The sequence below is a fragment of the Pseudophryne corroboree genome, chromosome 5, assembly GCF_028390025.1.
Source record: "Pseudophryne corroboree isolate aPseCor3 chromosome 5, aPseCor3.hap2, whole genome shotgun sequence".
NCBI lineage: Eukaryota > Metazoa > Chordata > Amphibia > Anura > Myobatrachidae > Pseudophryne > Pseudophryne corroboree.
In genome coordinates, this window is record NC_086448.1 from 423569719 (window position 1) to 423596492 (window position 26774).

General features: G+C 45.7%; 1 protein-coding gene across 2 annotated transcripts in view; it reads right to left on the reverse strand.

Moving 5' to 3' along the window:
• Positions 1 to 26774, reverse strand: part of ICE1 (interactor of little elongation complex ELL subunit 1) — a 292267-nt gene that overhangs the window by 20359 nt on the left and 245134 nt on the right. The window contains exons 17-20 of one of the 2 annotated variants that reach the window (XM_063922809.1): positions 15314 to 15474; positions 3017 to 3207; positions 2026 to 2132; positions 464 to 562 (exon numbers count right to left, since the gene is read on the reverse strand). In XM_063922809.1, the coding sequence (XP_063778879.1) occupies positions 464 to 562; positions 2026 to 2132; positions 3017 to 3207; positions 15314 to 15474 (558 nt within the window). Of the gene's footprint in view, positions 1 to 463; positions 563 to 2025; positions 2133 to 3016; positions 3208 to 14435; positions 14529 to 15313; positions 15475 to 26774 lie in introns of those variants that run through there. The other variant, XM_063922810.1, reaches the window with a different exon arrangement.

A 26774-nucleotide genomic window follows, 5' to 3' on the forward strand; every position in this document is an offset into this window, starting at 1 on the left:
TTTGTCCTGAGGACTTCAGGGGTAGGTATCAATGGACATCTAAAGGTAAGTATGGGGTGATTCCATTATAACTTTGTCCAAAGAGTGGATTTATATCTCCAAACAGTAATGATCTGAATTAAAAAAAGGTAAATAAAATGGACAATGGGGTACTTTTGTCCAGAAATGGTTATATCCTGCATACTGGACGGTTGCCACTGGTTTATAAGTGGATTGGGGCTTCAGTAAGCTCCATATTGTCAAAAATAAAAGAAATGGAAATTTGTCCTATAGTATCCTTATCTGTGCAGGCAATTTGGAGTGAGACCTTCAATAAATCACAGAAGGACTTTCAATCCTTTTTCTATGCAGGTGCAGCAAAGTTGTATACTGGTCTCCAGCTCCAGTGTGATATATATATACATACACAGACACACAGATTTATCTGTGTATATCTATCTCTATAGATCTAACAAGCCATTACCTTCTTCATTTGCATGCTGGATGAATGCAATGATAACAGAACCAATGTTCTTAACAGCAGTAACAAACCCTTCTTTCAGACCCATCTGGCATAAATGTCCTACAAAAAGAAATTGGAACACAGAATTTAAAAGGCAATAATAATTCATGGATAAATCATTTAGCGTTTCATTATTGTTTTTCATCAGTGCCACAGGTGAATGGTAGGCGGGACCTACCTGAATTATATTTTTAAAATACCAAAAGGAAGATAATACTAGAACCAGGGGTTCTCAAACTCTGTCCTCAGGACAACAATCAGATCATGTTTTCCAGGTCACATGTGGGTCAGTTGGTAATATACCTATGCACCTAGAAAATGTCAACTGTTTGGGGCCCTGGGAGAACAGTTCGAGAATCAGTGTTCTAGAACTACAAATGTGTCCTCTGTCATCTTACACACGATGTGTACGCACATGCATCCGCATCGCATGCAAGATTACTCGCGCCGAGCTCTATATAGTTGCAACCGCGACTATTCAAAGTTGTGCGAATCAACGCGGGTGCGAGAGTACGCACCCGTTCGTGGGCACTCTTGCCATGATAGTCTCACGTAATGCATATGCATCGCAGGTAAAATGAAAGAGGACTCACCTGTACAACAAAAAATTATTATCACTCCAGCAGAGAAACATTTAGAAAGCAATATCCTCAAATCCTGGACTAACATATTTGATGATGAACACATTTCTGGCACTGACCATGGGTTGGGCTCTGTGTCCGCAGGAGCAGGGACAGAACCAGTCTGCCAGTAGAAGGTTCCAGGAAAGTGGCCATTAAACTAAAGTACAAAGTGTTGGTTATTGAGTGCCGAGTCATAGCAATAGTGCTCCATCTAATCACATAACTGGAGGATCAAACTAGACAAGATACAGATGCTCAGGCAGTATCATTTCTGATCACTGGGACCTGTTGATGTGGACAGAAGTTGTCCACACACAGGACAACAGTGGTCATTCAGGAAACGTACTTAAACAAGCCAATAATGATATGATTGATCTTAAAGTCATTATCAAACGTCACAGTTTGTATTGACCAACTTAAAATGAGGGAAAAAAAGAACAGGTTCCTTCTAGTCCTATGACTACCACTGCCCCGCTCTACTGCAGTTTGCAACTCTCCTACAAAGGAGAGTTTAGGAAGCACAGACCACACATTCCTGATGGGTTAGCCTGTGGGGGAGATGTACTAAGCCTTAGACAGAGAAAGTTACATAAAGCAGCTTCTTTCATTTACCTATCATAGTCTTTGACATGACAGACTCTCTCTCTCTTCAAGTCTTGAAACATCTCCCCTCATAGCCCTCAGTATTAGTGAGGACCTGAGATTGATGGATACTCCAAAACCACCGTCAATGGTATGGATGGAGTGCCTATGAATGAACAGCCATGTGAGAACCATTCCACCAAATTCAGCTGACCATTCACCCATTACTTATTCCTAATTCGGTGACATTTTTGCTCCTGTGAGTGAGTGTCTATGCCTTGCAATGAAAAAACCCAAAAGCCACCTATGGGAACTTACCAACAAGACGAAGCACTGTAGCAACGATTATATCTGGGACAAGTGTAATATTCAGGTTGCCCTTTTTACGTTTCACCCATTTATCCAAAATTGGCCAAAGTTCTTTACTAAGGAAACGGAGAAGTAGAGAGAATAGCTGTGTTACAGTCATTGAAAATAAATCTGTTCATTCACCAATTAGTGTGGGAGTAAGTGAAGTTGTATATGTACATTTTATGTTTCATCAAATCTGTAAATGAAAAGAAATTAACACTCTGCGGGATACAATATGAAACATGATATTTCTGCAAATGTTAATGCACAAAGTACTATTAACTGGCTGAATTTCACAAACTAAGAAGAAAAAAAACTGAATGTATGGCACATACAGATGGAAGACCACCATATAAAAGCATCATAAACCACTTAACTGACGATTTTTCCCTTCAAAAGCGTTAACATTGTTTTTTAAAATTTATTTTATTTAATAAAGTTGAAAAAGTATTTTTTTAAATATTTATACCTTATATTATGCACATCTGCAGAACGGGGGGACAGAATGGGACGGCGCAGTTGCATGAAATCTGACGATGCCAGTTAAGTGGTTAATACTTCATATCCCAAAACAACAAAAACACAATAGTGCTAACACAGGCATTCACAACCTCAGTCCTTAAGGAACGCTAACAGTGCAGGCTTTAGTGACCTACATTGCTTGAGCACACATGCTTAAAACAAAAGAACTGAGGTACGGATTAAGTCATCTGTGCTCAAGCATGAATATCCCTAAAACCTGGACTGTTAGTGTGCCTTGAGGACTGCAAAGCAAAGCAATCTGAACAGCATTATAGTTACAGCATGTAAAAGTCAAAGTAGGTTACAATAATTGAATAATCACTCACTTATCACACAAGTATTCACATTTACAATTTCTCACATTAATACATCATAACATAACCTCTTAAATTAATGTTTTTCTTTAATTTGGCATTAACATAAATCTCACCAATACCTTATAACATTATCGTGCGTCCAAGTCCATTTACAGTGGTTGCACAGGAGATCAACAGCAAACACATATTCCCAAATGTTGTCTGACAAATCTTCTCCATACTTATCATTTTGACAAAATTTCACATCTGGATAGAGCTGTATTGCCATAAGAACACTGGATAGAATGACACTTACATCCATTGGTGGTGTCTGCAACATTGAAAATAAAAATGTCAAAATATATGCACAAGTCCAGACACTTCATAATTATCGATAACTTAGTTTCTTCAAGATACTTCATAGCAGCCCTTACTCTGGGATTACATCCCATCCCCCTAGTTCTAGACAGGAAGTTTTAATAACACTTCAGGGACCACCCACTTAGGGTATATAGTTACTCCTCCCCTTCCTCCTCAGTCTTTTGAGTGTCTCCTCACATTCATTCCCTTTGAAAAAACATACTAAATGGAGGGTATATTAGAGGCTGCCATGAAGTATCTTGAAGAAACTAAATTAATCGGTAAGTATAATTTGCTATTTTCTTCTACACTACTTCATGGCAGCCACTACTCTGGGATATACCAAAGCATAATAATATAGGAAGGGTAACAAATAGTCCAGACAGACAGAAATTCATGATCCAATTTTATTCACTGCAATGCCCCTTCAAGGACATCACTGTGAAAGTGGGCGCCAGCCACATCCAGAGCATCGTGACATGAGAACGTGTGAACAGCCAGCCAGGTGGCTACTGTACATATGTCTTTCGTTGATACTAGAGCCTCCTTAACCCAGGAAGTTGCAACAACCCTGGTTAAGTGTGCCTTCAGATTTTCTGGAACTTTATGATCACTTTCCTCATACACAAAAAGTAATCAACTCCTTGATCCACCTGGCAATAGTATGGGTACACCACTTTTCTTTATGCCTGAATGTAAAACAAATATTTTTTTCTTCAAAAAAGTCTTTCACTCTTGTCCATATAGACAAAAAATGCTTGTAGTAAGTCCAGCATATGCAACCTTTCTTCCTTCTCATTTTTAGGTTGTGGGAAAAAGAAGGGCAAAATAATATTCTGATTTAATGAAATGCTGACATTATCTTTGGTAAAGAAGCTGTATTTGATCTTAGAACAACTTTATCTGGCAAGATATTAAGTTAGGGCCCTTCTGCCCATAATACTTGTAATTTACTGACCATTCTGGATGAAATTCAGTATCAGATACAGATCCCAAGGGGCTAGGACTGATTTGACTTGAGGCCGTATTCTTTCCATAGCTTGACAGAAACTTTTGACAAAATGGTCTTCAGACCGTTTCTTATCCAGCAGCATGCTAAAGGCTACTATCTGTACCTTAATGGTTGATACAGTCATACCCTTTTCAACCCATCATATGGAAACTATAATATTTGAGGTGTTTTAACTGTATGAGGTCTCACTGGGTGTGTTGGAATTACAGCTATGTGGTGCATTTATGGGCAGCAAATCTACATGCAACAATATAGTCTGCTTTCTTTGCTTATGAAAGTTCCCTGCTGTTTATTAACAGACTTAAGGCGATAATACAGGAAATGATGTGAGGTAAATTTGCAAACTTACCTCAGGATTTAAGTAGGTATCCTGTGTCATCTTCTATACAGCACTTTTTAGAAGCCAGAAGTTTTGTGCCAGCCTGGCACTATGGTCTGTAGGAATGCTGGGGTAGTCCTTTTGACAACCTTCAAAAGAGGCAGTTGAAGATAACTACTATGGGTCTCCCGAATCTGTGCTAGTAGGGGCAGTCTTCTGAAATTTGTCAGGCATTGACAGGAATCTGTGCAGGACAGATGAGTTCAGGATGTAGTATCTCAAAGTTATCGGATGGAATTGCTGGGGTTCTAAGAAGGAATCATTTTGTAAAATCTGAGGTTCCAGTTATGACCCTGAAAGTCACAGGGCTATGATAGTATACAGAAAGTAGCTCAGAGTACTGAAGAGGAAGGGGATGGGAGGAGTAACTCTATATAACCTAAGTGGGCGGTCCCTGAAGTGTGAAAAACTTCCTGTCTAGAACTAGGGGGGTGGGATGTAATCCCAAAGTAACAGCTGCCATGAAGTAGAGTAAAAGAAAAAAAAAAGAAAAAAAAAAAATAGGATTTTAATACCTACCGGTAAATCCTTTTCTCCTAGTCCGTAGAGGATGCTGGGGTCCACTTCAGTACCATGGGGTATAGACTGTTCCGCAGGAGCCATGGGCACTTTAAGACTTTTCAAAGGGTGTGAACTGGCTCCCCCCTCTATGCCCCTCCTCCAGACCTCAGTTATAGGAACTGTGCCCAGGGAGACGGACATTTCGAGGAAAGGATTTACTTTTAAACTAATGGTGAGATTCATACCAGCTCACACCTCAACCATGCCGCACAACATGGCATTCAACATAACACACGCCAACAGGCATGAACCATTTGCAGCAACATGCTGAAAACAAATGTAACACAACTTGAGTAACTATAATGAACAAACTGCAGGTAAAGTACGCACTGGGTCGGGTGCCCAGCATCCTCTACGGACTAGGAGAAAAGGATTTACCGGTAGGTATTAAAATCCTATTTTCTCATACGTCCTAGAGGATGCTGGGGTCCACTTCAGTACCATGGGGTTATACCAAAGCTCCAGTAAGGGCGGGAGAGTGCGGATGACCCTGCAGCACCGATTGACCCAACTTGAGGTCCTCATCGGCCAAAGTGTCAAACTTATAAAATTTAGCAAATGTGTTTGACCCTGACCAAGCAGCCGCTCGGCAAAGTTGTAAAGCCGAGACGCCCCGGGCAGCCGATCAGGATGAGCCCACTTTCCTAGTAGAATGGGCCTTCACTGACTTCGGTATCGGCAATCCTGCCGTAGAATGAGCATGCTGAATCGTACCTCTGATCCAGCGCGTAATAGTCTGTTTAGAAGCAGGACACCCAATCTTGTTGGGAGCATACAGGACAAACAGAGCCTCTATTTTCCATATCAGAGTTGTTCTTGCGACATAAATCTTCAAAGCTCTAACCGCATCTAGAGACTTTGACTCAGTGAAAGTGTCAGTAGCCACTGGCACCACAATAGGTTGGTTTATGTGGAAAGATGAAACCACCTTCGGAAGAAAATGTTGGCGAGTTCTCAACTCCGCCCAATCTTCATGGAAGATCAGGTAAGGGCTCTTGTGAGACAAGGCCCCCAACTCAGACACCCGCCTTGCGGATGCCAAGGCCAAAAGCATCACCACTTTCCAAGTGAGAAACGTCAATTCTATCTCCTGCAGAGGTTCAAACCAATATGATTGCAGGAACTGCAGCACCACATTAAGGTCCCATGGAGGCACAAATGGAGGCTGGATGTGCAGAACCTCTTTCACGAACGTCTGAACTTCTGGAAAGGAGGCCAATTGTTTTTGAAAGAAAACTGCTAAGGCCGAAATCTGGACCTTGATTGACCCCAATCTAAGGCCTGCATCCACACCAGCCTGCAGAAAATGGAGAAAACGTCCCAACTCAACCTCTTCCGTAGGAGCCTTCTTGGATTCACACCAAGACACATATTTTCTCCAAATACGGTGGTAATGTTTAGACGTTACTCGTTTCCTGGCCTGAATAAGAGTAGGGATGACTTCCTTGGGAATACCCTTTCGGGCTAGGATCCGGCGCTCAACAGCCATGCCGTCAAACGTAGCCGCGGTAAGTCTTGATACACACACGGCCCCTGCTGTAGTAGGTCCTCTCGAGGAGGAAGAGGCCGAGGATCTTTGATGAGCAACTCCTGAAGATCTGGCCAAGGACACCTCCTTGGCCAGTCTGGGGCAATGAAGATTGCTCGAACTCTTGTTGTTCTTATTATTTTGAGAACTTTTGGAATCAGTGGAAGTGGAGGGAAAACATATACCGACCGAAACACCCACTGGGTTACCAGTGCATCCACTGCTATTGCTTGAGGGTCTCTTGACCTGGAACACTATCTCTGAAGCTTCTTGTTTAGACGAGATGCCATCATGTCTACTTAAGGAACTCCCCAAAGACTTGTCACCTCTGCGAAGACTTCTTGGTGGAGGCACCACTCTCCTGGATGGAGATCGTGTCTGCTGAGGAAGTCTGCTTCCCAGATGTCCACTCCCGGAATGAAAATTGCTGACAGAGCTCTTACATTTCTTTCTGCCCAGAGGAGAATCCTTGTCACCTCTGCCAAGGCCGCTCTGCTTTTCGTTCCGCCCTGCCTGTTTATGTACGTGACTGCTGTTACATTGTCCGACTGGATCTGCACGGGATGATCTTGAAGAAGATGTACCGCTTGTAGAAGGCCGTTGTAAATGGCTCTCAATTCCAGAACGTTTATGTGAAGGCAGGCTTCCTGACTTGACCATTTTCCTTGGAAGCTTTCTCCCTGTGTGACAGCTCCCCAGCCTCAGAGACTTGCATCCGTGGTTATTAGGACCCAGTCGTGAATCCCAAACCTGCGTCCCTCTAGTAGGTGAGAACTGTGTAGCCACCACAGGAGCGAAATCCTGGCTTTGGGGGGACAGGATTATTTTCTGGTGCATGTGTAGGTGGGATCCGGACCACTTGTCCAACAGGTCCCACTGGAAATACTCTGGCATGAAATGGCCAAACTGTATGGCCTCGTAGGCCGCTACCATTTTCTCCAACTACCGAATGCATTGATGGATCGACACGCTTGTTGGTTTCAATATTTGTTTTACAATTTTCTGGATTTCCAGAGCCTTTTCCACTGGAAGTAATACTCTCCGTACTTCTGTGTCCAGAATCATCCCTAAAAAGGACAATCTTGTCCTCGGTTCCAACCGCGACTTTGGAAAATTCATGATCCAACCGTGTTGTTGGAGTATTGACAGGGAGAGTGCGATGTTCTGCACCAACTGTTCCCTGGATCTCGCTTTTATCAGGAGATCGTTCAGATAAGGAATTCTATTGACTCCTTTTTGACGAAGGAGGACCATCATCTCCGCCATCACCTTGGTGAATACCCTCGGTGCCGTGGAGAGTTTGAACGGCACCGTCTGGAACTGGTAATGGCAATCCTGTACTGCGAATCTCAGATAAGCTTGGTGAGGAGGATAAATGGGAACATGCAAGTAAGCATCCTTTATGTCTATTGATACCATGAAGTCCCCCTCCTCCAGACTGGAAGTCACTGCCCTCAGGGATTCCATCTTGAACTTGAACCTTTTCAGGTAGAGATTCAGATTTTTCAGGTTTAAAATCGGTCTGACCGAGCCGTCCGGCTTCGGAACAACGAAGAGACTTGAATAAAAACCTTCTCCTTGCCGTGACAAGGGTACCAGGACAATGACCTGATCCTGACATAATTTTTGAATTGCCGTTGTTACTGCCTCTCTTCCTGGGAGAGAAGCTGGCAAGATCGATTTGAAAAATAGGCATGGGGGGACGTCTTGAAACTCCAGTTTGTACCCATGGGACACTATTTGCAAGACCCATGGGTCCAGGCCAGATTGAATCCAGATTTGGCTGAAAAGTTTCAGACGTGCTCCCACCCGAGCGGACTCCCAGCGTCATGCTGCAGAGTTGGCAGGAGCAGGGGTTGACTTCTGCTCCTGGGATCCTGGAGACGCTGCGGACTTCTTTCCTTTTCCCCTTCCCCTACCTGCAAAGAAGGGGGAACCTTTGGCCTTTTTGTATTTGTTGGGCCGAAAGGACTGCATGTGAGAGTGATGTGTCTTTTTTGCTGGTGCAGGAGGCAAGAATGTCGACTTACCTGTGGTAGCCGCCGAGAGTAACGCATCCAGCCCATCACCAAACAAGGCCTCATCTTTATACGGGAGAGCCTCCATATTTCTTTTGGAATCTGCATCAGCATTCCACTGGCGAATCCACAACGCCCTCCGAGCCGATACTGCCATGGTAGCGGTTCTTGATCCCAAGAGACCAATATATTTCATGGTTTCTAGTACGTACGCAGCAGCGTCTTTGATATGACCTAACGTTAGGAGTATCTCGTCTCCATCTATTGTGTCAATGTCTAATGACAAGTTTTCTGACCACTTTTCAATAGCACTACTCACCCATGCACAGACAATGGTAGGCTTGAGTAGTGTCCCATTGGCCCCATCAATAGATCACCTCACTCACTTGCGGTCTGTCGGCTCCTTAAGTGAAGCCATTCCAGGCGCAGGGAGAAACACCTTTTCTCTTTTATGACAGGGCTCTGTCTAAAATGCGGGGTGACTCCCACCTTTTGGAAAAAGGTAAGCTGCCTGAATTCCTTTTGGGAATCTGAAATTTCTTTTCAGGTTAAATCAGACTCCCTCCAAGAGACTGTTCAACTGCTGAGGTGGAGGGAAAATTACATTACTTCTTACAACTAAAGTAAACCCTCTCCTTGTGGTAAACGAGGGGGCTTCGTAACTTCTAACACCTCCTTTATAGCTAAAACATGTTTTGAATGCTTTTTGCTAACTTAGGACCTATTCCCCTGGAATCACTAGTGTCGACACAGGAATCAGAGTCCGTGTCAGTATCAGTTTGTACTACTTGTGCATATTTGTATGTGACCCAGAGGGGTCCCTGTGGATGAAAGGCAGAACTATTAAAAATCACATCTTCAACAGATTATATTCAGTTTTCTGTATGAGATTCAGTAGTGATTCACACTATCATGTAACCTTTCACCCAGTCAGGCTCTCTAACATGTCTCCCACCGAGGAAGAGCTCACTGCCTCAGACATGTCACATGCACAACCACAGACACTCCGGGACTTATAGGGGACAGACCCACAGTAAAATCTGTCAGAGGGACACAGATAGGATTTGCCAGTTCACAACCCAGCACCACAATGTCTGTGAACACAAAATGCCCACTGACATGCAGCGCTTTTATAATGCTAATCACACAATTATATAGCACCAAATCCACTGTGCCCCCCCCCCCCCGTTTTGCACCCTGATACTTGTTCAGTAGTGGAGGAGGACCAGCATGGTTTCTGCAGCCTGAGGAGAGCGAGAAAATGGCGCTGAGCAGTGTGCTGGCAGACTGAGAAGGAAGCTCCACTCTTCAATGGCGTGTTTCTCCTCAGCTTTTATGAGGTAATTTTTTATACAGGCGGGGGTAGGACTGTGCCTCAGCAAATTATGTCCCTTATTTATGCCAGTTTCCATAGGTTTCATGCTGCCCAGGGCGCCTCGCCCCCACACCCTGCAGTGCCTGTGTATGTGTGGGCAACATGGCGCGCTGCGCTCCCGCCAGCCGCGCGGTACCTTTAGCCGTCACTTTCTTGATTGAAGATCTGTCTTCTAACACTCACCTGTCTTCTGGCTCTGTGAGGGGGATGACGGCGTGCTGTGGGAGTGAGCATCTAGGCACGGCTAGCGTTCAGTTCCCTTCAGGAGCTAATGGTGTCCTGTCAGCAAGAAGCAGAGCCATGAAACTCTTTAGGAAGTTGGTTCCTACAGATACACTGACTGAAAACACCCACTGGGTCACCAGTGCATCCACTGCTATTGCTTGTGGGTCTCTTGACCTGGAACAATATTTCTGAAGCTTCCTGTTCAGACGTGATGCCATCATATCTACTTGAGGAACGCCGCAACGATCTGCTACCTCTGCAAAGACTTCTGGGTGGAGGCCCCACTCTCCTGGATGGAGATAGTGTCTGCTGAGGAAGTCTGCTTCCCAGTTGTCCACTCCCGGAATGAAAATTGCCGACAGAGCTTTTGCATGTCTTTCTGCCCAGAGGAGTATCTTTGTCACCTCTGACATTGCCGCTCTGCTTTTTGTTCCGCCCTGGCGGTTTATGTAAGCTACTGCAGTTACATTGTCTGACTGGATCTGTATGGGACGACATTGAAGAAGGTGTGCCACTTGATGAAGGCTGTTGTACACAGCTCTCAATTCCAGAATGTTTATGTGAAAGAGTACTTCTTGACTTGACCATCTTCCTTGGAAGCTTTCCCCTTGCGTGACTGCTCCCCAACCTCGGAGGCTTGCATCTGTGGTCACCAGGATCCAAGTCTGAATCCTGAACCTGCGTCCCTCCAGGAGGTGATAACTTTGAAGCCACCACAAGAGTGGTGGCTTTTGTCGACAGGATTATCCTCCGGTGCATGTGTAGGTGCGATCCGGACCACTTGTCCAGTAGGTCCCATTAGAACACCCTAGCGTGGAATCGGCCAAATTGTAGAGCCTCGTAGGCCGCTACCATCTTCCCCAGCAGGTGGATGCACTGATTAATCGATACGCGTGCTGGTTTTAAAACTTGTTTGACCATCCTCTGGATCTCCAGAGCCTTTTCCACCAGTAGGAATACTTTCTGTGCTTCCGTGTCCAATATCATTCCCAGAAATGATAACCTTCTTGTGGGTTCCAATTGTGATTTTGGAAGGTTTATGATCCAACCGTGCTGTTGAAGCACCGTCAGGGAAAGTGCAAGGTTCTGCACTAGTTTCTCCCTGGATCTCGCTTTTTTGAGGAGATCGTCCAAGTAAGGGATGACTTTGTCTCCTTTCTTGCGAAGAAGAACCATCTTCTCCGTCCTCACCTTGGTGAATAATCTCGGAGCCGTAGAGAGTCCGAAAGGCAATGTTTGGAACTGGTAGTGGCAGTCCTGCACTGCAAACCTCAGGTATGCCTGATGCAGCAGGTAGATGGGAACATGTAAATAAGCATCTTTGATGTCCATCAATACCGGAAATTCCTTTTCCTCCAAGCTGGAGATCACCGCTCTCAGGGATTCCATCTTGAATTTGAACCTTTACAAATAAAGGTTCAGAGTCTTTAGGATTAAAATCGGTCTGATCGAGCCATCCGGTTTCAGCACTACAAACAGGCTTGAATAAAACCCTTTTTCCTGTTGTGACACAGGAACTAAGGAAATGACGTTGTCTTGACATAATTTCTGTATTGCGTTAAGCACTTTTGCTCTGTCCTGAACAGAAGCTGGTAAGGCTGATTTGAAAAATCGGCATAAGGGAAGGTCCTGAAATTCCAATTTGTACCCTTGAGATACTATCTGCAATACCCAAGGATCCAGATCTGAGTGAACCCAGACCTGGCTGAAAGACAGTAGACGTGCCCCCACCCGATCGTACTCCAGCAGGGGAGCCCCAGCGTCATGCTGAGGTTTTAGCAGAAGTAGCTGTTGACTTCAGCTACTGCGAGCCTGATGGTGTTGTAAATTTTTTACCTCTTCCTGCAAAGAAGGGGGCACCTTTTTCCTTTTTGGACTTGTTGGGCCGAAAGGATTGCATCGTATGAGAATGAAATCCTTTCCTAGATGGAGAAGCTGCGGAAGGCAGAAATGCTGACTTGCCTGATGTAGTTGTTGAAATCATGGCATCCACCTTGTCTCCAAAGAGAGCTTCTCCATTGTAAGGAAGCGCCTCAATATTCTTTTTTGATTCCGCATCAGCATTCCATTGGCGGATCCACAGCGCCCTGTGGGCTGAAATCGCCATAGCGGAGGATCTTGAACTCAGCAACCCAATAACCTTCATAGCTTCAACTAAGTAACCTGCAGCATCTTTGATATGGCCAAGAGTTAGGACCAATTCATCCCTGTCAACTGTGTCTATGTTAACAAGCAAGTTGTCAGACTATTTTTCCACAGCGTTACCTACCCACTCACAAGCAATGGTGGGCCTGAGCACCGTACCATTAGCCGTATATATGGATATTAGGGTTGTTTCTAATTTACGGTCAGCTGGATATTTTAAAGAGGCTGAACAAGGGGCAGGCAAAACTATTTTCTTAGACAGCCGAGAAACTGAGGTGTCTATCATTGGGGGTGTCTCCCATTTGTGCCCGTCTTCCTCAGGGAAAGGGTACGCTACACGTATCCTTCTGGGAAGGGTACATTTCTTCTCTGGGTTAGCCCAGGATTCTTCAAAGAACGCATTCAAATCCTTTGAAGGAGGAAAAGTCACAACCTGCTTTTTATTTAATTTAAAATAATCCTTTTTCCTCAGGGACCAGTGTTGTTTCAGGGAACTCCAACACTTCCTTTATAGCAGCCATCATACATTGTATGCTTTTGGCTAATTTGGGGTCTACCCCTCTCAAATCCCCAGTGTCGACGTCAAGAATCAGAATCTGTGTCTGTGTCCCCTTGCACTATCTGGGCCAGAGACCTTTTCTGGGAACTGGATGGGTCCCGAGTGGATGATATGGAGGGGTCAGTAAACAGTGCATCCTCCACAGACTGCCTCCAATATTTAGTCTGTTGTTCAGACTCAGAGAATTTCTTTGGAAGCATTGACATATTCTTTTGCAACGTTCTCACCCACTCCGGCTCCTTCTGAGAGGGAAGGGCCACCACATTACCCTCGTGTATCTAAAATGGGTTCTTCCCAATGTCTGACATGTTACACACTTGTACACACACACACACACACACACACACACACACACACACACACACACACACACACCCCCTATCACACAGGGGAGCTATTGGGGACAGACCCACACTAAAGTCTGTCAGAGACACACAGAGGGATCTGCCAGTCCACACACTGCGCCTTATTGTGAATTGTAGAAATATTACCCACTTACAGCGCATATACCAATAATAGGCCCACAGACCTAATTACAACGAACACACTCTGCCCCTTCTATAACACCCTGTACTTGTATCAGTGTTGTCATGAGGAGACAGCGTTCAGGAGCTTCACACTGGGGTTTCTGCAGGAGAAAATGGCACCCAGTGAGTGTTCTGGCAAGTCTGAGGAGAAGCCGCGCCCTTCAGCCTCAGCAATGTAATATTTATACTGGCTGGGGATGGCACATCAGCGGCTGTACATGTATGTACCCTTTTTGCCAGTGAGAGTAAGGTTTTAAAATATGCCCTCAGAGCGTGCGCCCCCGCACTCTGCACCCTTGTGCTTAGAGACATGGCGCGCGCTGCTCGTGTACCTGTATGCCGCCAACAATGAACGGAGGATCCCCTCTCTGCAGGAATCCGGTAATATACTCACCAGCCTTCTGACTTCTGGCTCTGTTTGGGGGTGGCGGCAGTGCTGTGGGAGTGAACGCTGGCCAGGCTTGGGCTGTGTTCAGTACCTAATGGTGTCCTGTCAGCGGAAGCAGAACCATTAACTAATTGAGAAGCTGGTTCCTACTTCCCCCCCCTAAGTCCCACGAAGCAGGGAAGCTGTTGCCAACAGCTTCCCTGTAAAATAAAAAACCTAAGTCAGTTTTTTTTCCTGCAAAGCTCTGTAGAGCTCCACTAGTGTGCATCCAGTCTCCTGGGCACATTTTCTAAACTGAGGTCTGGAGGAGGGGCAGAGAGGGAGGAGCCAGTTCACACTGTTGAAAAGTCTACCGAAGGCTCCTGCGGAACAGTCTATACCCCATGGTACTAAAATGGACCCCAGCATCCTCTAGGACGTAAGAGAAAATACCTTCTGCTAGCTACCATTTTACTACATTAAATTTGTTGCTACTAATATTCATTAATATACATTTGTCACTTACTAAGGAGTGGTACAGCACAAAAAAGAGGAGCCTGAGTCCAAGATATGGTGTACTGACGCCACGGCCCTGGCTGCAAAGCAGACAAAACCAATTAGTGCCAGGCGGCCTTATTGCAGTCACTGGCCAAACTAGTCCGGTGAATTCTGACACCTGCTGATATTTATTCTTTTGGTATTGCATAGAGCTGCACAAACGTGTGTTGTTGTTTGTAAGCGTTGTTTTATTTATTTATTTAACAGTTTCTTATATAGAGCAGCAAAATCCGTTGCGCTTTACACCTGGACACAATTAGAAGACAAAACTGGGTATAAACAAACAGTCATAGAGGGAGGAGGGCCCTGCTCGCAAGCTTACAATCTATGGGGAAATAGCACCTATCCTTGTGTATCAATGCTCATCTATTGCATGGTTGTCCACCAGATTACAAAGGGTTTTGGTGGGCTGCACAATACCACATCACAGCAGTGATGAACCAGGGTCAGGATGAAGGGAGAGTGAAGAATTAAATATGTGGGGGATAAGTGTGGACTGTACTGTGGGGCCTGTTAAATGTGTAAAGGGGACAGGGCAGTCATCAGTGTAATACATCCCTTATAAGGGTTTATAATATAAAACTTAACACACAGGAAACCAGAATTCCCTTTTTATTAGGATAGGAGTTGCTATGAACATTCTAATTGCTGGAAGACAAGGGGTACTATTCTGTAAGATAACCCATTGCTAATAATATCCACAGACATACAATAAATATTTAAAATAATTCTGCAGCAGGAATTAATGTAGTGCTAACCAATAACAACTACTGCCCACTAAAACTTCTCATGTTCCATATAATACACAAGATAATAAACTTACCTTGTCCCAGTTAAGATAAGCACGAAGGCAGGGTCCAACCTCTTCCATTGCCAGGCTTTTAAGAACTGCCTGTATTGCCTTACTGATCACTCCATGCAGGGAAAATAGATCATTCCACGAACTGATTATGAACAGCAGTAATTTGTCAGGCTCTGGGAAATCTTCGAAACAGCAAAGATTAGACAGAAAACTATACATAAAGTATTTTCATCATGCCACCTCTAGGATTCTTATCTTATTACCTTTGGACACTGGTATATCTTCTCTCACTCTACACACACACACACACACACACACACACACACATATATATATATATAATAAATATATAAATATATATAAATATATTTATATTAATATTAAAGAACAAGGATTAATATTGCGCCACTTGTGATAAGAACCAGATATGTTGTATAAAGGAAAAAAAGGCAAATTTATGTGACACTCCCCTATGCTGCTACTGGGGCGTCAGCTGAATCCCTCAAAAATGTACAGGGATAGTGATTCCCTGGATAGAATTTAGGAATAAAGGGGGGGATGAGGGATATATAGCGACCACGGTGTCAATACAACAAGTATAAATTTGCCAATTTATATTAAATTAAAAGGTATTTATTAACGTACAGTTATACATAAAAGAAACATGCATAAAAAAAATTGGACAATAAAAACACAGCTGAACTAAAATCACTTAAATGAATATATAAAACTACAATAAGAACAAGTAATAAGAAGGTTTTTCCTTATCTTAAATGAGGTAGGCAAAAGTTTCCCTACCTCATTTTAGATAAAGAAAAACCTTCTTATTACTTGTTTCTTTTATGTATGACTGTACGTTAATAAATACCTTTTAATTTAATAAAAATTGGCAAATTTATACTTGTTGTATTGACACCGTGGTCGCTATATATCCCTCATCCCCCATTTATATTTATATATATATATATATATATATATATATATATATATATATATATATATATAATAAGAATTTACTTACCGATAATTCTATTTCTCGGAGTCCGTAGTGGATGCTGGGGTTCCTGAAAGGACCATGGGGAATAGCGGCTCCGCAGGAGACAGGGCACAAAAAGTAAAGCTTTCCGATCAGGTGGTGTGCACTGGCTCCTCCCCCTATGACCCTCCTCCAAGCCTCAGTTAGGTACTGTGCCCGGACGAGCGTACACAATAAGGGAGGAATTTTGAATCCCGGGTAAGACTCATACCAGCCACACCAATCACACCGTACAACTTGTGATCAAACCCAGTTAACAGTATGATAACAGAGGAGCCTCTGAAAGATGGCTTCCTAAACAATAACCCGAATTAGTTAACAATAACTATGTACAATTATTGCAGATAATCCGCACTTGGGATGGGCGCCCAGCATCCACTACGGACTCCGAGAAATAGAATTATCGGTAAGTAAATTCTTATTTTCTCTATCGTCCTAGTGGATGCTGGGGTTCCTGAAAGGACCATGGGGATTATACCAAAGCTCCCAAACGGGCGGGAGAGTGCGGATGACTCTGCAGCACCGAATGAGAGAACTCCAGGTCCTCCTTAGCCAGAGTATCAAATTTGTAAAATTTTACAAACGTGTTCTCCCCTGACCACGTAGCTGCTCGGCAAAGTTGTAATGCCGAGACCCCTCGGGCAGCCGCCCAAGATGAGCCCACCTTCCTTGTGGAGTGGGCCTTTACAGATTTAGGCTGTGGCAGGCCTGCCACAGAATGTGCAAGTTGGATTGTGCTACAGATCCAACGAGCAATCGTCTGCTTAGACGCAGGAGCACCAATCTTGTTGGGTGCATACAATATAAACAACGAGTCAGATTTTCTGACTCCAGCTGTCCTTGCAATATATATTTTTAATGCTCTGACAACGTCCAGTAACTTGGAGTCCTCCAAGTCACTTGTAGCCGCAGGCACTACAATAGGCTGGTTCAGATGAAATGCTGACACCACCTTAGGGAGAAAATGCGGACGAGTCCGCAGTTCTGCCCTGTCCGAATGGAAAATCAGATATGGGCTTTTGTAAGATAAAGCTGCCAGTTCTGACACTCTCCTGGCCGAAGCCAGGGCTAGTAACATGGTCACTTTCCATGTGAGATATTTTAAATCCACCTTTTTTAGTGGTTCAAACCAATGAGATTTTAGAAATTCCAAAACCACATTGAGATCCCACGGTGCCACTGGAGGCACCACAGGAGGCTGTATATGCAGCACTCCCTTAACAAAAGTCTGGACTTCAGGAACTGAAGCCAATTCTTTTTGAAAGAAAATCGACAGGGCCGAAATTTGAACCTTAATAGATCCCAATTTGAGACCCATAGACAATCCTGATTGCAGGAAATGTAGGCATCGACCCAGTTGAAATTCCTCCGTCGGAGCACTCCGATCCTCGCACCACGCAACATATCTTCGCCAAATGCGGTGATAGTGTTGCACGGTTACTTCCTTCCTTGCTTTAATCAAAGTAGGAATGACTTCTTCCGGCATGCCTTTTTCCTTTAGGATCCGGCGTTCAACCGCCATGCCGTCAAACGCAGCCGCGGTAAGTCTTGAAACAGACAGGGACCCTGCTGAAGCAAGTCCCTCCTTAGAGGTAGAGGCCACGGATCTTCCGTGATCATCTCTTGAAGTTCCGGGTACCAAGTCCTTCTTGGCCAATCCGGAACCACTAGTATCGTTCTTACGCCTCTTTGCCGTATAATTCTCAATACTTTTGGTATGAGAGGCAGAGGAGGAAACACATACACTGACTGGTACACCCAAGGCGTTACCAGCGCGTCCACAGCTATTGCCTGCGGATCTCTTGACCTGGCGCAATACCTGTCCAGTTTTTTGTTGAGGCGAGACGCCATCATGTCCACCATTGGTCTTTCCCAACGGGTTACCAGCATGTGGAAGACTTCCGGATGAAGTCCCCACTCTCCCGGGTGAAGGTCGTGTCTGCTGAGGAAGTCTGCTTCCCAGTTGTCCACTCCCGGGATGAACACTGCTGACAGTGCTATCACATGATTCTCTGCCCAGCGAAGAATCCTTGCAGCTTCTGCCATTGCACTCCTGCTTCTTGTGCCGCCCTGTCTGTTTACATGGGCGACTGCCGTGATGTTGTCCGACTGGATCAACACCGGTTTTCCTTGAAGCAGAGGTTCTGCCTGGCTTAGAGCATTGTAGATTGCTCTTAGTTCCAGAATGTTTATGTGAAGAGACGTTTCCAGGCTCGTCCACACTCCCTGGAAGTTTCTTCCTTGTGTGACTGCTCCCCAGCCTCTCAGGCTGGCGTCCGTGGTCACCAGGATCCAATCCTGTATGCCGAATCTGCGGCCCTCCAATAGATGAGCACTCTGCAACCACCACAGAAGAGATACCCTTGTCCTTGGAGACAGGGTTATCCGCTGGTGCATCTGAAGATGCGACCCTGACCATTTGTCCAACAGATCCCTCTGGAAAATTCGTGCATGGAATCTGCCGAATGGAATTGCTTCGTAAGAAGCCACCATTTTTCCCAGGACTCTTGTGCATTGATGTACAGACACCTTTCCTGGTTTTAGGAGGTTCCTGACAAGCTCGGATAACTCCTTGGCTTTTTCCTCCGGGAGAAAAACCTTTTTCTGAACCGTGTCCAGAATCATCCCTAGGAACAGCAGACGAGTTGTCGGCATTAACTGGGATTTTGGAATATTCAGAATCCAGCCGTGCTGTTTTAGCACTTCTTGAGACAGTGCTAATCCCCTCTCTAGCTGTTCTCTGGACCTTGCCCTTATTAGGAGATCGTCCAAGTATGGGATAATTAATACGCCTTTTCTTCGAAGAAGAATCATCATCTCGGCCATTACCTTTGTAAAGACCCGAGGTGCCGTGGACAATCCGAACGGCAGCGTCTGAAACTGATAGTGACAGTTTTGTACAACGAACCTGAGGTACCCCTGGTGTGAGGGGTAAATTGGAACGTGGAGGTACGCATCCTTGATGTCCAAGGACACCATAAAGTCCCCTTCTTCCAGGTTCGCTATCACTGCTCTGAGTGACTCCATTTTGAACTTGAACTTCTTTATGTACAGGTTCAAGGACTTCAGATTTAGAATAGGTCTTACCGAGCCGTCCGGCTTCGGTACCACAAATAGAGTGGAATAATACCCCTTTCCCTGTTGTAGAAGAGGTACCTTGACTATCACCTGCTGAGAGTACAGCTTGTGAATGGCTTCCAAAACCGTCTCCCTTTCGGAGGGGGACGTTGGTAAAGCAGACTTCAGGAAACGGCGAGGCGGATCTGTCTCTAGTTCCAACCTGTACCCCTGAGATATTATCTGCAGGATCCAGGGATCTACCTGCGAGTGAGCCCACTGCGCGCTGAAATTCTTGAGACGACCGCCCACCGCCCCCGAGTCCGCTTGAGAAGCCCCAGCGTCATGCTGAGGCTTTTGTAGAAGCGGGGGAGGGCTTCTGTTCCTGGGAAGGAGCTGCCTGTTGGTGTCTCTTCCCCCTTCCTCTGCCTCGTGGCAGATATGAATATCCCTTTGCTCTCTTGTTTTTAAAGGAACGAAAGGGCGGCGGTTGAAAAGTCGGTGTCTTTTTCTGTTGGGGAGTAGCTTGAGGTAAAAAGGTGGATTTCCCGGCTGTAGCCGTGGCCACCAAATCTGATAGACCGACTCCAAATAACTCCTCCCCTTTATACGGCAAAACTTCCATATGCCGTTTTGAGTCCGCATCGCCTGACCACTGTCGCGTCCATAAACTTCTTCTGGCCGAAATGGACATAGCACTTACCCGTGATGCCAGTGTGCAGATATCCCTCTGTGCATCACGCATATAAAGAAATGCATCCTTTATTTGCTCTAAAGACAGTAAAACATTGTCCCTATCCAGGGTATCAATATTTTCAATCAGGGACTCTGACCAAGCTACTCCAGCACTGCACATCCAGGCTGTCGCTATAGCTGGTCGTAGTATAACACCTGTATGTGTGTATATACTTTTTTGGATATTTTCCATCCTCCTATCTGCTGGATCTTTAAGTGCGGCCGTCTCAGGAGAGGGTAACGCCACTTGTTTAGATAAGCGTGTGAGCGCCTTGTCCACCCTAGGAGGTGTTTCCCAGCGCGCCCTAACCTCTGACGGGAAAGGGTATAAAGCTAATAACTTCTTTGAAATTAGCATCTTTTTATCGGGGGCAACCCACGCTTCATCACATACATCATTTAGTTCTTCTGATTCAGGAAAAACTATAGGTAGTTTTTTCACACCCCACATAATACCCTGTTTAGTGGTACCTGTAGTATCAGCTAAATGTAACGCCTCCTTCATTGCCAAAATCATATAACGTGTGGCCCTACTGGAAAATACGGTTGATTCGTCACCGTCGCCACTGGAATCAGTGCCTGTGTCTGGGTCTGTGTCGACCGACTGAGGCAAAGGGCGTTTTACAGCCCCTGACGGTGTTTGAGGCGCCTGGACAGGCACTAACTGATTGTCCGGCCGTCTCATGTCGTCAAACGACTGCTTTAGCGTGTTGACACTATCCCGTAATTCCAAAAATAAAGGCATCCATTCTGGTGTCGACCCCCTAGGAGGTGACATCCCCATATTTGGCAATTGCTCCGCCTCCACACCAATATCGTCCTCATACATGTCGACACACACGTACCGACACACAGCAGACACACAGGGAATGCTCTTAACGAAGACAGGACCCCACTAGCCCTTTGGGGAGACAGAGGGAGAGTTTGCCAGCACACACCAAAAGCGCTATATATGACAGGGATAGCCTTATAATAAGTGCTCCCTGTATAGCTGCTTTTATAATATAATTTTTGCCACTATTTTGCCCCCCCTCTCTTGTTTTACCCTGTTTCTGTAGTGCAGTGCAGGGGAGAGACCTGGGAGCCGTCCTGACCAGCGGAGCTGTGTAAGGAAAATGGCGCTGTGTGCTGAGGAGATAGGTCCCGCCCCTTTTCCGGCGGGCTCGTCTCCCGCTCTTTAGTGTATTCTGGCAGGGGTTAAATATCTCCATATAGCCCCCGGAGGCTATATGTGAGGTATTTTTTAGCCAAATAGGTTTTCATTTGCCTCCCAGGGCGCTCCCCTCCCAGCGCCCTGCACCCTCAGTGACTGCCGTGTGAAGTGTGCCGAGAGGAAAATGGCGCACAGCTGCAGTGCTGTGCGCTACCTTTAGAAGACTGAGGAGTCTTCTGCCGCCGATTCTGGACCTCTTCATGTTTCAGCATCTGCAAGGGGGCCGGCGGCGAGGCTCCGGTGACCATCCAGGCTGTACCTGTGATCGTCCCTCTGGAGCTGATGTCCAGTAGCCAAGAAGCCAATCCATCCTGCACGCAGGTGAGTTCACTTCTTCTCCCCTAAGTCCCTCGTTGCAGTGATCCTGTTGCCAGCAGGACTCACTGTAAAATAAAAAACCTAAGCTAAACTTTCTCTAAGCAGCTCTTTAGGAGAGCCACCTAGATTGCACCCTTCTCGGCCGGGCACAAAAATCTAACTGAGGCTTGGAGGAGGGTCATAGGGGGAGGAGCCAGTGCACACCACCTGATCGGAAAGCTTTACTTTTTGTGCCCTGTCTCCTGCGGAGCCGCTATTCCCCATGGTCCTTTCAGGAACCCCAGCATCCACTAGGACGATAGAGAAATATATATATATATACACACACACACACACACACACACACACACACACACATATATACATATACATACAGAAAAAAACATCCAGCACTCTGATTAAATGAAAAAATGCCAGGGTGCCCTCCTAGTAATCATGTAGTAGGAAGTATCCTTCCCCACCTTTGGCTCAGGTGTTTAGCAGCGAAGGAACAGGCGGCACTCCATGGACTTGTGAGAAAACTTTTTAGTGTTTAAAACATGATGGCAGCAAATAACATGGTGTAAAAAAAAAAAAAAGGCAAACAAGATGCAGGTATCTTACAATGTTTCAAGGCATGGCAGCCTTTTCATCAGGTAAGTAAACCCTAGTGCTGTGAGAAAAAAACAGAAACAACGAACCACAGGTGGGGAAGGATACTTCTAATATATACACTGCTCAAAAAAATAAAGGGAACACTAAAATAACACATCCTAGATCTGAATGAATGAAATAATCTTATTAAATACTTTGTTCTTTACATAGTTGAATGTGCTGACAACAAAATCACACAAAAAATAAGATTTTACTCACCGGTAAATCTATTTCTCGTAGTCCGTAGTGGATGCTGGGAACTCCGTAAGGACCATGGGGTATAGACGGTCTCCGCAGGAGACTGGGCACTCTAAAAGAAAGATTAGGTACTATCTGGTGTGCACTGGCTCCTCCCTCTATGCCCCTCTTCCAGACCTGTTAGGATACTGTGCCCGGAAGAGCTGACACAATAAGGAAGGATTTTGAATCCCAGGTAAGACTCATACCAGCCACACCAATCACACCGTATAACTCGTGATACTATACCCAGTTAACAGTATGAAATATAACTGAGCCTCTCAACAGATGGCTCAACAATAACCCTTTAGTTAGGCAATAACTATATACAAGTATTGCAGACAATCCGCACTTGGGATGGGCGCCCAGCATCCACTACGGACTACGAGAAATAGATTTACCGGTGAGTAAAATTTTATTTTCTCTGACGTCCTAGTGGATGCTGGGAACTCCGTAAGGACCATGGGGATTATACCAAAGCTCCCAAACGGGCGGGAGAGTGCGGATGACTCTGCAGCACCGAATGAGAGAACTCAAGGTCCTCCTCAGCCAGGGTATCAAATTTGTAGAATTTAGCAAACGTGTTTGCCCCTGACCAAGTTGCAGCTCTGCAAAGTTGTAAAGCCGAGACCCCTCGGGCAGCCGCCCAAGATGAGCCCACTTTCCTCGTGGAATGGGCTGTTACTGATTTAGGATGCGGCAATCCAGCCGCAGAATGCTCCAGCTGAATTGTGCTACAAATTCAGCGAGCAATAGTCTGCTTAGAAGCAGGAGCACCTATTTTGTTGGGTGCCTACAGGATAAAAAACGAGTCAGTTTTCCTGACTCCAGCCGTCCTGGAAATATAAATTTTTAAGGCCCCGACTACGTCCAGTAACTTGGAATCTTCCAAGTCCCTAGTAGCCGCAGGCACTACAATAGGTTGGTTCAAGTGAAAAGCTGATACCACCTTAGGGAGAAAATGGGGACGAGTCCTCAATTCTGCCCTATCCATATGGAAAATCAGATAAGGGCTTTTACATGACAAAGCCGCCAATTCTGACACACGCCTGGCCGAAGCCAAGGCCAATAACATGACCACTTTCCACGTGAGATATTTCAAATCCACAGTTTTAAGTGGCTCAAACCAAAGTGATTTTAAGAAAACTCAACACCACGTTGAGATCCCAAGGTGCCACGGAAGGCACAAAAAAGGGGCTGAATATGTAGCACTCCCTTTACAAATGTCTGAACTCCAGGCAATGAAGCCAGTTCTTTCTGGAAGAAAATCGACAGAGCCGAAATCTGGACCTTAATGGAACCCAAATTTAGGCCCATAGTCACTCCTGACTGTAGGAAGTGCAGAAAACGACCCAGCTGAAATTCCTCTGTTGGGGCCTTCCAGGCCTCACACCACGCAACATATTTTCGCCAAATACGGTGATAATGGTTTGCGGTTACTTCTTTCCTGGCTTTTATCAGCGTAGGAATGACTTCCTCCGGAATGCCCTTTTGCTTTAGGATCCGGAATTCAACCGCCATGCCGTCCAACGCAGCCGCGGTAAGTCTTGGAACAGACAGGGCCCCTGCTGTAGCAGATCCTGTCTGAGCGGTAGAGGCCATGGGTCCTCTGATATTATTTCTTGAAGTTCTGGGTACCAAGCTCTTCTTGGCCCATCCGGAACCACGAGTATCGTTCTTACTCCTCGTTTCTTATTATTCTCAGTACCTTTGGTATGAGAGGCAGAGGAGGGAATACATAAACCGACTGGTACACCCACGGTGTAACTAGAGCGTCCACAGCTATTGCCTGAGGGTCCTTTGACCTGGCGCAATATCTAGTTTTTTGTTTAGGCGGGACGCCATCATGTCCACCTGTGGCCTTTCCCAACAGTTCACCAACAGTTGGAAGACTTCAGGATGAAGTCCCCACTCTCCCGGGTGTTGGTCGTGTCTGCTTCCCAGTTGTCCACTCCCGGAATGAACACTGCTGACAGTGCTAAGACGTGATTTTCCGCCCATCGGAGAATCCTTGTGGCTTCTGCCATCGCCATCCTGCTTCTTGTGCCGCCCTGTCGGTTTACATGGGCGACTGCCGTGATGTTGTCTGATTGGATCAGTACCGGCTGGTTTTGAAGCAGAGGCCTTGCCAGACTTAGGGCATTGTAAATGGCCCTCAGTTCCAGAATATTTATGTGTAGGGACGACTCCTGACTTGACCAAAGTCCTTGGAAATTTCTTCCCTGTGTGACTGCCCCCCAGCCTCGAAGGCTGGCATCCGTGGTTACCAGGACCCAGTCCTGTATGCCGAATCTGCGGCCCTCTTGTAGAGGAGCACTCTGCAGCCACCACAGTAGAGATACCCTGGTCCTTGGAGACAGGGTTATCAGCCGATGCATCTGAAGATGCGGTTCCGACCACTTGTCCAAGAGGTCCCACTGAAAGGTTCTTGCATGAAACCTGCCGAATGGAATTTTGCTTCGTAAGAAGCTACCATTTTTCCCAGGACTCGTGTGCAGTGATGCACCGATACCTGTTTTGGTTTCAGGAGGTCTCTGACTAGAGATGACAGCTCCTTGGCTTTCTCCTGCGGGAGAAACACTTTTTTCTGTTCTGTGTCCAGAACCATCCCCAGGAACAGCAGGCGTGTGGTAGGAACCAGCTGTGACTTTGGAATGTATAGAATCCATCCGTGCTGTTGTAGCACTTCCCGAGATAGTGCTACTCCGACCAACAACTGCTCCATGGACCTTGCCTTAATAAGGAGATCGTCCAAGTACGGGATAATTAAAAACTCCCTTTTTTCGAAGGAGTATCATCATTTCTGCCATTACCTTGGTAAAGACCCTCGGTGCCGTGGACAGTCCAAACGGCAGTGTTTGGAATTGGTAATGGCAATCCTGTACCACAATTCTGAGGTACTCCTGGTGAGGATGGTAAATGGGGACATGTAGGTAAGCATCCTTGATGTCCAGGGATACCATGTAATCCCCCTCCTCCAGGCTTGCAATAACCGCCCTGAGCGATTCCATCTTGAACTTGAATTTTTTTATGTATGTGTTCAAGGACTTCAAATTTAAAATGGGGCTCACCGAACCGTCCGGTTTCGGTACCACAAACAGTGTGGAATAGTAACCCCGTCCTTGTTGAAGTAGGGGCACCTTGACTATCACCTGCTGGGAATACAGCTTGTGAATTGCCTCTAGCACAGCCTTCCTGCCTGAGGGAGTTGTCGGCAAGGCAGATTTGAGGAAACGGCGGGGGGGAGACGCCTCGAATTCCAGCCTGTACCCCTGAGATACTAGTTGAAGGATCCAGGGATCCACCTGTGAGCAAGCCCACTGATCGCTGAAATTTTTGAGGCGGCCCCCCACCGTACCTGGCTACGCCTGTGGAGCCCCCGCGTCATGCGGTGGACTCAGAGGAAGCGGGGGAAGAATTTTGATTCTGGGAACTGGCTGACTGGTGCAGCTTTTTCCCTCTTCCCTCGTCTCTGTGCAGAAAGGAAGCGCCTTTGACCCGCTTGCTTTTCTGAAGCCGAAAGGACTGTACCTGATAATACAGTGCTTTCTTAGGCTGTGAGGAAACCTGAGATAAAAAAAATTTCTTCCCAGCTGTTGCTGTGGATACGAGGTCCCAGAGACCATCCCCAAACAATTCCTCACCCCAAACAATTCCTCACCCTTATAAGGCTCTATGTGCCTTTTAAAGTCAGCATCACCTGTCCAGTGTCGGGTCTCTAATACCCTCCTGACAGAATGGACATTGCATTAATTCTGGATGCCAGCCGGCAAAATATCCCTCTGTGCATCCCTCAATATATAAGACGACGTCTTATGTTCGCAAAATAGTATCCCTGTTTGACAGGGTTACAGACCACGCTGCAGCAGCACTATCTGCAGGTCTCAGTCTAGTACCTGAGTGTGTAAATACAGACTTCAGGATAGCCTCCTGCTTTTTATCAGCAGGTACCTTCAAAGTGGCCGTATCCTAAGACGGCAGTGCCACCTTTTTTGACAAACGTGTGAGCGCCTTATCCACCCTAGGGGATATCTCCCAGCGTAACTTATCCTCTGGCGGGAAAAGGTACGCCATCAGTAACTTTTTAGAAATTACCAGTTTCTTATCGGGGGAACCCACGCTTTTTCACACTTCATTCACTCATTTGACGGGGGAACAAAACACTGCCTGCTTTTTCTCCCCAAACATAAAACCCTTTTTTAGTGGTACTTGGGTTAATGTCAGAAATGTGTAACACATTTTTTATTGCCGGG